The sequence below is a fragment of the Haemaphysalis longicornis genome, unplaced genomic scaffold (genome assembly GCF_048455015.1).
Source record: "Haemaphysalis longicornis isolate Haplotype H1 unplaced genomic scaffold, Haemaphysalis longicornis Haplotype H1 scaffold_7, whole genome shotgun sequence".
NCBI lineage: Eukaryota > Metazoa > Arthropoda > Arachnida > Ixodida > Ixodidae > Haemaphysalis > Haemaphysalis longicornis.
In genome coordinates, this window is record NW_027526422.1 from 76,494,461 (window position 1) to 76,508,520 (window position 14,060).

The 14,060-nt window shown below is 48.5% G+C and overlaps 1 protein-coding gene across 1 annotated transcript; it reads right to left on the bottom strand.

Annotated features, from left to right (window-relative positions):
- Positions 1 to 2,541: 2,541 nt before the first annotated feature.
- On the bottom strand, positions 2,542 to 11,533 carry LOC144146365 (TNF receptor-associated factor 4-like). The gene is made up of 4 exons (XM_077678322.1): positions 11,357 to 11,533; positions 6,679 to 6,837; positions 5,941 to 6,093; positions 2,542 to 4,990 (listed from the first exon to the last, which is right to left on the bottom strand). Exons 1-4 carry the CDS (start codon positions 11,531 to 11,533, stop codon positions 4,373 to 4,375), a joined length of 1,107 nt encoding a protein of 368 aa, XP_077534448.1. The 3' UTR covers positions 2,542 to 4,372.
- Positions 11,534 to 14,060: the final 2,527 nt, after the last annotated feature.

The following is a 14,060-nucleotide window of genomic DNA, read 5'->3' on the forward strand; positions in this document are numbered from 1 at the left end:
GTATTTTTGATTAAAAGCAGCAACAATTTAAAGTACTTACCTTTTCTAAGTGCTCAATAGGTGCTGCATGCCTGACACAGATATCATGATGCGGCCTCTCCTTTAGACAGCATCTCTTTGGAGGGGCGTGCTTGGATTAAAAAGAGATGATGCATTCAGTAACGTTCGCACCCTTGTGCTGCTTTGTGCTAACTTTCTCTTCAGCCACACAGTCCGATAGATGGCCTAACATGGAAACTCGGTCATAAGTCGTTTGCTCTCCATGTGTTGTAAAATATCTCAGCTTAGCCGATAACCACAAATATTTCCGTGGATGCCGTGGACATGTGCAGTTACTTCCGTCTAGGATGTGAAAGTATACTAAACGCAATTGTTTGTTTCAAAAATTTGGGCCAGTGCAATACCTTTATTACATATTCGTTTAAAAAAATAAGAGCAAACAATTGTTTAGCTGGTCCATCTGTACGAATGCCAGTAATAAAATCCACAAGTGCCACGACAGCCATGTCAATATTGTGGCGCGACAACAAATGCATACGGGGTCTGCCCTCGTAACCTTGCAGCATCGCCGCAGAAAGTGGTCCCCAAGTATAGGAGCTACTACGCTGAAGCTTTCGCTCTTTGCGTAAGGGCACCAGCTGCCCCACTTTGCAAAATTGTGTCTGCTGTTCGATCAGTGCGCGCACCCTGTACCAAAACCTTATTTTGTTGGAACGGGAAATATTACATGGTCATACTGCCATTTGCAAGGCTGAAATTGCAGCTTTAGTATAGCTGCGCAAAGGCACCTACCATAACTGAGTACCATATCTGTTCGATTACAGGGCAGTCACGATTATAAGGTGATGGTGTAGTTTGGAGAGTAAAAAAATCGCCATATATATATATATATATATATATATATATATATATATATATATATATATATATAGTCGCGTGGATTGTGTGTTAAGCAGGGCAAAGGTGTGCACCAGTTATTGCACTTGGTTCAGTCCCCAAGTGATGGATACCTGTTTTCTGTTCAGCCGGCTAGCACGAAGACGGACGACGACTTAAACTCGTGCCCCGAACCCTGCGCGCTGGATTCGGTCAGCCATTTTCGCTGAGACTGGACGTGCTGTCTCGCCTTTCCATTTTAGGCGGAGCGCCTAATAAATCGGTGCAACACCGCATAGCCGATTTTGCCTGCGTCTGTCGGGAAACAACTATATATATATATATATATATATATATATATATATATATATATATATATATATATATATATATGCTGAGCTTCGAATGTAAGGCGGGGTATGACTTTGAGACTACAGATTTTAGAAAAAAGCCTTGCCTTATTTTCGAATAAATACGGTATCTAGAGCACTGGTTAGAAAAAACAATCAAGATCTTTTCCATTGCTGTGGAGATAGAGGCCAGTGCAGCTGTATTGGTGAATAACTGTATTGAGTTATCCATGGTGACTTACTATAGTGATTGTATAAAGACACATACACCTAACTTCGGTAGAATTAGTTCTAAATTCTCAAAATTTGCTTCAGGATGGTGTCGATAAAGCAAGCGTCACAGCTGTTTTCTGTATCCGTACACCTGTATTTTTTTTCTGTTGCAAGGCAATGAAAGTGCGGAATACTCCTTTGATAGCCTAAAACGCACCGTACTCCCTTCGCAAACGGCCATGAGTTGACAACAGATGGAAATTCTGCAGCGTTTACAACCTCACTGTGAACTTACTAATAATGACAAGTAAATAAAACTTGCTGAGCTGATAAATTAGTCTTAGCAGTCGATTTCAGTGTGATTTCTTCCAAGGTGCCTGCGTCATATTGAGATCTACAGAGCATTTTACACTACACAGGCCCAATATACGCACACAATTTTAGATGCGACGGCATCTCATTTTACTCGCCTTGTCCCTCCATACGGCATTGTCGTTGTCTGTCCACACCCCTCCCCCATTCTCCTCGCCGCGCGAGCTGCGCTCTCCGCCACTCACCCCCTCTCCTCTCCAATAGCGAACACTCTCTCGCGAGGGGCATTGGATTGGATTCGATTGGATTGGCTTGGATTGGATTAAAGTTGATTGTGTTGCGTCATAGCCGTGGCAGGGGGTTCACGGCACGTTTCACGCGATGGGAGAATCAACCTAACGGAAACAACAACGGAACCGCCTATGCGTCGCATCTACACAGGGGTTCCCGCAAGGGGAGGTGGGAGTAATTTTTGGTCAGAACCTAGCACATGACAGCTTCGCTCTAAAGTTAAGAACAATGGCACGGCATAACATATCACATAACTTCAAACTTGTGTTACATAGGTGAAAACTGATCACGCATTTCTTTTCAGTGTTCCTAGTCACTCTGCATGGAAACACCTTCTGGGTAGACCAACAAGTAACAAAAACTGCCCGATGGCTAAGGTCTATCCTTAAAGCATCTTTGCAATCTTCTGAAACAGTAACTATGGCCAGTGCTCATCCTGTGGAGCACAGTCCACGAAGAAAAGGACACTCTTCTCGTAAATTTTGATGTTTGCCAAAGACTTTATTGAGGCAGAAACAATAAAAAGGCACGTGCGTAATTGAAATTTGACTACAAAACTACGGACAATGCGGTCGAACATGATCAAAGGCTTGTGACTAGGAGCATACAGATGTATTCATGGGAGAATTGTTGTAAACGAATGCCTATTTATAAGATTACACGCATATAGATTTTTTTGTATGTACAAAATGGGTAAAAACATATATAGAGCATTATATTAGAAGATATGTTCGTTACTATAAACCACTTGGATGAGGGTTGTTCTGCTAAGAAGCGCAACGCAAGCAGTCCCCAGCAAAAGTGGTACAAAAAAGCTTTGGCCTGATAGGTGTACGAAGCAGGACGTCGAAATGGGCCTGCAGACTTTGCTGCGGTACAAATAAAGAGAGTGGTACTCACTACTCTATTTCATAACTATACAAGGCTTACATGTGTTATAGAGCATCTGACATTTATGTACAAAGCATTGCAAATGACACCAACACCTTCGTGCTAGAAGAACGTGCTCAACCTATTGACAAATAGTGTAGTGCAAATATAGCTTGCTCACGATTTTGAAACATCAAAAAAAAAAGGAATTGGCAGGGTTGGTCAGCCCTTTCTCAGACCCAAGTGTGAGGCTTAAGTGCACTTAATGGTTAGCAACATAGACGTTGCATTAGAATGCAACAGATGAGTGTGTATGCACAAGGATAAAATGAGTAGCACATAGAGGCCCGGAAGAAAAAATCTTAAATGGTAGCACTTGTTTGCGCCCTGAAAGATTTTTCCTGAGATTGTCTTGTGTAGCAAGTCGAGTTAATGCAACTGCTCAAAAATTGATTGTGCTATCCTACAATGTGTCTTGCTAGTCCAAAAAATGAAGAAGCACTTTATTGCGTACCTGAGTGCATTGTGTTGGTCGATGTTTTTTTTTTTTCTTTCAAACCATCAAAACACATTTGCTTAGAAACTGCACACATACACATGCGGGTTTCGGCAATAAAAAAAAAGCCTTGCGTAAAAATTGGACCCCGCGGCTTTATGCCCTTTGGAAACCACTCTGAAATGCTGTCGCATATAAATGTGCGGTAGAGCACATGTATGATATAGCAAATGTAGTACGACATGCCATCAGTGTGCATCTTAGAAAAATCACGAACACTAACCTGTAAAAACGGTTACTGTGCTGTGATTTTCTGCACATCTGCAGTTTCCTGAGGATATGCGGTAGAGCAAGTTGTAAGAGTATCTAACACGTTCAGCTTCCTGTTAATCTTGCAAATCATACTCCACATGATGTAACAAAAGTTGTGCAACAAAAGATTGCAGTTTAGCATACAGCGAAGCTTTTTTTTTTTCATGAAAAATTGCTGCAAAACCACATCGTTGTAATGCCAAAAGTTCATACTTACGAAAGTATGTAACACTAGTACTACTACTATTAACATACGAAAGAGCAATCTGTTCTTGCCACTTACTTAACCAGGGGCTTTGCAATTCCTGCAAGACATCAACCAGTTTTATAAGTGGCTCTCATGAGTGTGCATTGCTTATTTGCCCACTAGAATGAGCTTCGAGCGATAACCAAGGAAATCCACACTGGCCTTCTCTTCGTAATCATTTGCATTCGCTCTCAAAGCTTAAGTGTAACATTGACATTAGTGAGCGATTGAGCTGCCCTAGCAAATCATAGTAAAGCACATCTACAACCAAAGCTCTCTGGTCCCTTTACGACATATGAGGCTTTGCACCACTTTGATGACAGCGATATTCCTCGCCTCTTGTGCCACTCTCGGCTCTCCGCAGTCCCTCCAAAAAGCACTATAGAGTCGGCGGTGAAAAACCCTTCACACGGCGATGATCTTGCTCTCATCCACGGTGACCTTGATGAAGAGCGTGTTGTCCCTGATGTAGTGGCACTTCTTGAGCATCTCGTGCGACACGAAGCGCGGAAATCCGAAGCCGAGTGCGTCCGGCTCGCGGCTGGGCCGCTGGAAGTTCTTCCACGTCGGGTCCGGCACGAAGCTCTCGACGATGTGGCAGGCCTTCTCCGGGGCCGAGGGCTGGTCCAGGAGCGCGAAGGACACGGTGTGCGCGAAGGGCCAGGGCAGCAGGGAGTCATAGTCGCCGGGCAGGAGCTTGATGTACACCGACAGGTGGGTGGACTCGCCCGAGCCGTTGCCGTTGAGGAAGAGCGTCGCCATGAGACGGTAGCCGTAGGCGCTGGTGCTGAACGGCGGGCTGCAGATCTCCAGGCCGCCCTCTTGGGCCTTGGCCTCGGCCATCTTGTGCGAGTAGTCGGAGATCTTCCAGAGTAGCGTGCCCGTGGTGTTGGCGACGAGCCCGTGGAGGGCTGTGCGCAGCGCCGAGATCTGCTGCTGCTGCCGGGACACGATGCCGCACAGAAGGCCAAGGTGGCTCTTACTGCTCTCCTCTAGATGCTGGTCGAGCGCGAACTGGGAGCCCTGCGTTGAGAATGGTGCGGACATGCGTTTGAGTAATGGAGAATTGTTGATACCATTCGTGTAAGATTCAGTTCTTGTGTGGCTGAGCTCTCTCCCGTGCAAAGAAATAGCAAGATGCATGTGAAAGGGAAGACATAGTGGTGCGGGAGATGAGCAAGCTCTCCTTTTTTGCTTTGGGAAGACGTCATGCGAAACGAGCACGGGCTGTGTGCAAAACAGGTGTCACGAGTCCCATGCAGTGGCACAGCAATGCTAAACTACGTAATGCAGACCCCAGCAAACTAACCAACTCGTACTAGTGTGCTAGTGATTCGAGCATGAACATCGGCTGAAAAGCAATGATTGCGAAGCATATGCGAAGATAAGACAGTAAACGAATGGCGTGTTCTTTTTTTAGCCGGAACACTGTGGCGGTGCACCGGGTTGGCTTTGCCGCAGAGAATGTGCGTCCCTACGCTTTCTTTCCTCAAAACATGCGTTGACAGGTTGGCTTTCCTGCACTGAGACAACGCTGTGCGAAAAAGCCAAGCACTCGTACGGCGCTCGTAAAACAAGTCTACAGGTGGATTACGGCGGTTTCTTTGCTTATGTCGACCGTCAACGTCCCCTCACCCCCTTCCACCTTTCTACAAGCGGCCGTGGACATACGTATACCTTCGGGCCACCGACACACATACCATGCACTTCTGCCCTCCTTTCTCAATGTTTGGTTTTGTTGGTCTTACGGCTCCACCTTAATTTCCCAGCGCCACCACAGTCGCAACACGTAAATGTGCTCCGTAACTTATTTTGGACGAATTTGCGTGGTGCTGTTCACAGAGATCAATGCATGCTTTCAAGGGTAACTCAGTATGGACGGCCAACCAATTGCGTAGCGGTTCACAGATAATCTGAGAGCAAGCTAGCATGCTTCATCACATTCATCACAAAGACATGACGCGCGCCATCACCTTGAACTTGCAGCCCAGATCCTTAAAAACGCAACCCACAGCCGCGGCGGGGCAAAAGTCCTTGAGGTGGTGCTCGAGGTCCTCGCGAGGAATCTTGGTCGTCTCGCACTGGTGGCACTGGACCAGGTACCGCGGGCACTTGGGGATGTGGTTCTGCAATTAAGGGGCAACACCAATCTTGACCACTGAACTCGCAAAGACCCGGATGTGTGGTGCGCCTCACTCACATACTCCAGAAAGCAAACTGCTAGTTATATCGAGAAATCTAATTACAGACTCAAACCAAAGGTGCAACAAGTGGAGAACCCAAAGTTTCGGAACCAGCTCGGTTCCTTCCTCAAGGGTGACTGAAGAGGATAGGCCAGCATTTGGTGAGAGAAGAACGAGAAGAAAGACGAAGACCTTCGGGCGCCATGTACATAGTAGCAAAGAGTTCAGTCCGGTGTAATTACAGTCCATCTTTCTTTACTCTGGCCTTGAACCCGTTTCTTGAGCAAGTGGGGCCACCCTGGGGTGGGCGCCTTAAAGTCTTCCAGCGCGGTCACCCTCTCGCGAAGCTATTCCCCGTGGAGCGCAGCTGAAACGTCGGGTCCTCCATTTGTGTACCTTTGGTTGGAGTCTGTAATTACATTTCTCAGTCGTAACTTCCCAACCAGACAGATCTCTGCCAACTGTTTACCTTCGATCTGGTACAACTAAAACTACGCGAGACCCGTTAGGCGTGCCATATACACGCACCTTGAGCGTGTCGAAGACGAACTCCTTGCGGCAGTAGGGGCACGGCACGAGCCTCTTGGTGCAGTCATTGGTGCGGTGCTCCTGCAGCAGCCGCCGCGACACCTTGGCCCCGCACTTGTTCTCGCAGTACACGGGCTCCAAGGGACACTGGCTGGCGTGCTGCGAGTGGGGAAGGGGAAAAACTTTATGCAATGTACGAAGACGCTGCAAGTGAAAATGGCGCTCACGATCACGTGTACCTTCACACAGACGAACTTCTGACGCCCGTCCAGTTTGGTTCCGAAATTTCGCGAATTGTTCGCACTCATTTCCTATCTTTAAACGCGTCGCCTTTCAATGTACTCGAGAGAGAGTTTCGTAATTCCCATCATAAAAGCGCAGTTTGCAGGTGTGAGTGAGTTAAGCAAGGAATTATCTTGAAAGAAATTTACTTATCCGCGTACCATACAGGCTTCATCTGCCAAAGTTTAGCGTTATGACTGCGAACTACCTCAAAGTACACATGTTCCCAAGCAGTGCTGCCAGCATTTGAACTCGCGCACTCGAATTTCAGAAAGCCATTTTTGACAGAGCCATACAAGAGATGGCGTTGTGTGTCGCCAGCGTATGGTGCTCATTTCGCAAAGAATGCCATTAAAAAAGCAGGACGCCCGAAAAGCTAATACATAATTTCTCCGTTGCTACACGTCCAGTTGCACAATCACACATGCAAGAAACGGCGTCGAGCAGTTGCCATGTACAAAGAGTTCTTTTCAACGAGGCAACTTGACCTCGATCTGCACGCTTAACCTCCTCCACCCTTCCTTCAGGCCTTCTCATTAGACGCCCGAATCACAGGGCCGACGTCAGCATAGCCGTAAGCGCTTGTGTAGCAGACGGCCCTTTAGAGACGCTTCTGCAAGACGACGGGCTTCACCAGTGCTTTACCCGTTAATTTTCGGCTACCAGCCTCCATTTCCTTTACATATTAATATATTAAAGAAACCGGCTAGTCTCCATCAGGCCCTGACGAAGACAAGTCCACTGTTCTAAATGTTTGCGCAGGACTGAAGTCGCTACCTTGTACAAATTTTTGTTCGCAAACCAACGACCAATCTCTCTCTCTCTCTCTCTCTCTCTGGAAGATGGTAGGGAACACAAGAACAGAAAACTTCGAACAAGATAGCGACCACACTTGTTGCCAGCGTTTCAGCACAGAGACTTGCCCCCGTCAACGCTTCAGCAAAGAGACTTGCCTTCATCAGGACAATCCTCTTTGCTGAAATGTTGGCAGCAATTGTGTTCGCCACCTGGTTCGAAGCTTTCTTTTCTTGTATGTATGTATGTATGTAAGAGAGAGAGAAAGAGAAAGAGAGAGAGAAATAAGGGTAGGCAGTCAAGAAAGCCAAGGAAAGAAAGGAGACAACAATGAGGTAGTTCATTTCCTTATACGTGAAAGAGATACAATTTGTTAAAGAACGAAAGTGGAGAAAAACGTGTCCGCCGGTTGGGGTCCGAACCCACGATTTCCAGAATACGCGTCTGGTGCGATAACCACTACGCTACCTGCGGGCTGTGCTCCACTCCACTGCGGGGATGTTTTCCCCCACTTTCTTTCCGTATATATATATATATATATATATATATATATATATATATATATATATATATATATATATATATATATATATATATATATATATATATATATATTGCTCTGAGGACCTGGTCGCCACCACATTCTGAGGAACGAGTGTCCTTCATGTACTTCACGTTCTTGCCCTGATATCATTCTCGTCAATGGCATCATCATCACTGTGTCCTTGTTCGGGTTTCCGAGACGGTTGCAACGCTGCTGGATAAACCCCCTGCCGCACCTGTCTCACGAGGCCCTCTCAATATATATATACACACACACACGCTTGAACAGCGACGGAACAACGATGGATGGTCCGTGTGGGACATTCCTGCGGCGGGAACGAACACGCGTCCACTCTACACACGCTCGCTGGTCACGCGTGTCGCCTCCTTCTCGCGCGACTCCCGGGGAGTGCTCTCGAAGACGGACAAAACCCGAAGGCCCGCTTCCCCAGTGAACGCATTGTCATCCGGGCTAGGAAACATGTGGGTGACAAGGGTCACGAACCGGGACCGCCTCCGCCCACCGTCAACGTGAACCCCCCGGGCTGTGTGCTTTTGTGTCGTGTCCCGCGAGGAACGCTCGACGTCGTGACGACCGAAGCTGACAACAAGACGCGCGGAAAGCGAGTCCATTGTGTCTGTGTCTCTCTCTGTGTTACGAAAGAAAGGGACATGCGCGCACGTGAGTGCATCATCGCGACTGTTTTTAGATGCCTCAACCTCAAAGGCTGCCTGCGGACGAGCATCCTGTCCGAGCGCAGCTCTCGTTTTGTTCCCTTTTCCGCTGAGCGTCCCCGTCCCATTAGCGGACAGTCATGCCAGAGCCCTTCCGAGCGACCAAGCGTGCACGGAGATGCAAAGAAAGTCTGGACGGGGAGATGAAGAAGGAGCAATAACAATATGACCCGCTGCACCCGCCCTAAATCGTTTCCGCGGTATTGCCCATCTGCTATGTTAATAATTAATCGTGGGCGCAAACACGCGAAGGCACCCCTGACGGACAGACCAGTGAGGGCGCCTGAGCGAGCTGCGCAGATTTTGGGTGTGGTCATCAAGCCTTTCTCTATTTGTATTTATTTTTTCGCACTCAGTAAGTGCATGCAAACTGATTATAAGTTAATTGGGCGGCTGCGTCAGTCGCACTGGTAGTTTATTCCAAATTTTTCTTGCGTCGCCTTTTCAGTCTGATCTGCTGTCATGCTATTTCACTTGACTGTTGTCGAACAAGAAGAGAGAAGAAAAAGTCGCATTTACCTAGACATTATTGCTACGAAGTGATTCCACTGCCGCAAAATCAATAGTTGCAGAAACTATTGTTGAAATTTTTTGTGCGTTAGTTAATTCTTGACTGGGTTGTGTGCAATAAGTGCCCGCCGCCGTAAATACCGCTAGTCAGTATTTACGAACCGCGGCATATATATGGCGCATGTTGTTAGTTGCATACCGCTTAGACTCGCGCATACTTCGCCCCTCACTGTTTGCATCTTACCTTTGTTTTTTGTTTTTTGTTTTTTTTTTGCGCCTCACAGTCTTATCCCTCACCCGTTGGTAAGAAGAAGCCTTGTTAGCATGACTGTTCTCTATATCCTGCTTTAATTTGCAATAGTTAGCTCTCCGAATCATCCAAAACATATCCACAACCCTGTGCCGGTGCTTCTCAATTCCAGACGCCTTAACTCAGTACAAGCGTCAGTGGCGTCGCTAACGGGCTTTAGTCTGTGCCCAAGGCGACGGCGTGTTAGTAAGTGTACCAACAAGCTTCTTGCGCTCCGCTGCACATGCGCCGAGGAAGAAGTAAGAGAAAAAGATTGAGGCATCGGCGAGTCACGAAAGTGCACCGTTTTCTCCAATAGCTCGGTCACGCAAGCGCCCGCGGCGATGGCGGGTAGGCAGTCATCAACGAGTTAAGTGAGGCGAAGCGCAAGTTGCGCGAACGGAGGGGCAAGGACAGCCGTGCATGCCTCTCCGTTCGTGGCAGCCGTTTTCTCGTCTTTCATTGTTGCTCCCCAGACCGCGTGACTGCGTGTGGGAAAACGAGGATCCGATGACAACGCAGCTCTATGGGTGCAGCCTTCGGGATGCACTGGGCCTGTAACCGCTAATCCGTTCCGCCATTAACGAGATGCGTGTGTACTGGCAGGATTGTATACGCTCAGAGAGGGAAGCGTTGTACAGGAAGGGTGGAGAGGTTTTAAACAACGGAAACTACGCTGTACTGTACGTGCGGTAAACGAGACGCGAGCTGTAGCCGCCGAAAAAGAGAACGCCCAACCATGACGTATCAGTGGCGTAAGAACGAGTCAGTGAGGTGGCGCCCACCCACTAAAATGTTGATGGACGAGGGACAGCCAAGGAGGAGAGGAGTCCGCGCCGCATGTGTCCATTGACGGCGTGCGCGATATAGCGATACCATACCCGCTCTAGACTGCAACCACCGCCGATATTATTAAACGGCAGAGTACCGGTTCACTGACTAGTTGAGAACGGGTAACTAAAAGCTATCGCAATAGTTCGCACCCACTTCTCTCGGGCAGCACAACATTCATAGTCGGTTTAGCGCGATCACTCGGCAGTTCCAAAACTGGCTTTCTTTCTTTCGTAAAGAAAGCTCGTTACATGCATGCTAAAATGGTAGAAGACTGCTCCGAAGACAAAGTTGCCGAAACCTTCTTTCCGGTCTTTTTCGCCAGCACTCCTGTCGGGCCAGCCTGCGCAAGGCAAGCGCCGTGCTCATCAAAACCGAAAGATCGTCGCTCTCTGGTCGTTGCGGATACCAGAGAAAAGAAAAAAAAAAAAGGAAGAATGCCTCCACGTGCTCCAGCCACCATTTTTCTTCCGACGTGTGTCCCTCGGGGTGCATATTTACACGCCGGAAAGCATCTGTCCTTTGGCCAGCGTCGTACAGGGCACGAACCAAACATCCGTGACAGCGTACTACGCCGGTTGCGCAAAGCGCCCCGATGCATTCTTCCTTCCTTCGGCCGCAGATGGGGCCGGGGGAAGGCGTCCCGCTCCTTCGCTTGTTGTTTTCCTTCCTTCGAGGAGTACGGCTACTCACGACGACGAGTTCGCTGCAGCCGCCGCGTGCCAGAGCGGCAGATGGCGGCTTCCGAAAGCGGCGGCCGCCGCACGAGCACGAGCGCACGCCAGACGTCACTGGCGTGCGCGTGCCGCCCTCTTCCAACACCCGCCAGACCAGTGTGCACCGTGCTTGCCGAGTCTCCACAAGAACCATACTTCGCTGTTCTGGGAACATGACCACGTTTACAAACGTCCAGGGAAACGTCGCCATGAGGATACCGAAATAGCCAATCGCGTGACGAGGAACTGGACGGTGGAATCGACGTGCGCGGCCTTTTGACCTAGGCGGTGTTGCCGTTCCTCCCGCAATGTTTAGGCAAAGCGAGAAGGGCCATGTCCATCTCTGCTGCAAATCTCGCGCCACATCGTCGAAGCAGCTGGCAGGCTGGCTGCATGCAGCCACGGCCCCTCCTGGTACGAAAATAGGCGCGGCCGTAAGTGAGCCGTCATTCCTTTCTGCAGCTTGTAGTCATCGCCGTCGGTCGTCGACACTGCTGCATCATTCGTTATCATGTTCTTTTGCACTGGAATATTATTTTGTAGGCTGCGCGGCATCCAGACGCTGTCCTCCGTTTCCCGACTCCGTTTCCCGACTCCGTTTACGACTCCGCTCTGGGACGAAATTTCCTAAATCACGGCCGTCCGGTTTAGGCGCCTGAGCGGTATTTTTCGCACTCCGCAGACATCGATTTCTACGTGTTTATTGAATAGTTTTACGAGGGTTATACCTCGGAACACGATTCACCAAGGCAGGGTAGACATATTTACGGTCACAATGGGCGAAGAATAAGTGCCACCAGATATGGTGCCCTATTCTAGTACACTGTAACCAGGGTTTACCTGTGGGCCTACCCGTATTGGTACTGCTACCTCTGACCAGTGTATAGTGGATGCGGGCTCCGAGTTACCTTAGACCGCGACTTGGATTCGTGAACGTGCACTCAACGCCATGTTGTGTGCTGGGAAGTCAGTTTTAGGCTGCCGTTGCGTACCCTGTGTTGTCGCGAGATCACGGAGTAGTTTGCTCGGTCGGTTGGTAGGCAGAAAACATCCTTCTCATTAAACTGCGAAACAGCGCTTAAACGAAGACCGTAAGAGAAGACACAGACACGAGCGCTGACTATCAACTGAGCATTATTTATTGCTCGCGGAAATATAAAGGAAAAAATACGATGACGTCACACTTGTGCGTGAAAAAAACATGTACTTGAACATGTGATTGGAGTGAGCATGGCATAGCGGATGCGCGTGCAGTTTGTACATTTGTTAGCGTTTCTTTTTTCAAGCACGGGTGTGACGTCATCGTATTTTTTTCCTTTATATTTCCGCAAGCAATAAATATTGCTCAGTTAATATTCAGCGCTCGTGTCGGTGTCTTCTCTTGCGGTCTTCGTTTAAGCGCTGTTTCGCAGCTTAATGATGAACCAACTAGCCGAAACCCAAACGATAGTTAGATCCTTCTCATTCCTTCATTTGGTTACTGCTTTTTCTTCTGACGTCATATATGCCCAATATTCCCGGGAACTGTCAAAATGCTCACATATTTGCCCATAGCGACGCCTGTCCCTTCTCTCACTCCCCATTCTTTCTTCACAGAGAGTGCGTGCGTCCCACGCGATCTACAATGCCTGCGAGACGTAAGGAAACGCCAGAGGTGCTCACGCCGACTAATTAATGCGAGAGATTTGGGGCGACCGCGAAGCAGCCTTCGTGCCCGTTTCTCTGCAGCCCCAGCTGCTGCAAGCAGCGTTGCCGGAAAGCTGAGTCGTCGCCGAAGATAGGACTTGCGACATACGATTCTGAAAAGCCGTGTTGAGCCACGCGTTCGGAGGTCCCGTCGGCGTCATCCGGCCACATTCCAGCCGCACGATGTCCCGGAGGCTGGCGCCGACTCAGAACGAGGAGAGGACTTTTGCTCTATGGCTGATTCACGACGACCGCGAAGATGCTTAGCGCGGTAAGAGGTCCTCGAGCTCCCGTTGCAGCTTGAAATACGCGCGAAGGTGCGGCCGAGATGCATAAGAGACGTTGCGACCGCGTATATAGCTACATCTACACAGAGATTAGCCTCTAGAAACGCGTCACCCTAAGCAGCACGCCATCTATGCAACCATGTAGAGCAACTTTGAATCTCTATTTGGAATATCTTTATGGTAGCGCACTTAAACATCGGCACTAAGAAAGCAGACGACAATCCACAGCGCATCTATAGTGACCGTGATTAAGTATGCTACCATCAAGGTGTTCCAAATGAATACCAACTAGCCCAGTTGTCACTTCTTCTACTTGAATCTCTATATTTCGAGGACCTGTCGTCCGATAAAAACGACAAAGTGGCAGAAACGTGCTGAGGTTGTTCGTCGTTTACGTTGCCTAACGGCTTTCGCATTGTCCGGCACAAATTATCACTGTAGTTAAAAATTGTTGCATCCGGCGCTATGCTAGTTTCTTTCGCAGACAACTACGTTTTGCTGCCTTCGCCGCAACGCAAGCGTATACTTGTTGTGCAGCACTCTTTAAAGGCAAGCCTCGACGTCGACGATGATTATGGCGATAGTTATCAGCTAACACTGAGTAAGAGTTTCTCTTGCTGTGAAATCTGCCTCCCTACCCTCGCCTCAACATTCGCGTGCTTGCTCAGAAGCATCCTTTAAAGGCAAGTGATGATGATATTGACGCAG

Bases quoted from the DNA above. Each gene is read 5' to 3' on its own strand.
- LOC144146365 (XM_077678322.1), bottom strand. From the start codon at position 11,533: ATGGTTCTTGTGGAGACTCGGCAAGCACGGTGCACACTGGTCTGGCGG. The intron at 6,094-6,678 runs GTGCGTGTATAT...CCTTAATTGCAG, and splicing joins TCGTCTTCGACACGCTCAAG to AACCACATCCCCAAGTGCCC. The intron at 4,991-5,940 runs GTGATGGCGCGC...TTCTCAACGCAG, and splicing joins ATCTGGGCTGCAAGTTCAAG to GGCTCCCAGTTCGCGCTCGA.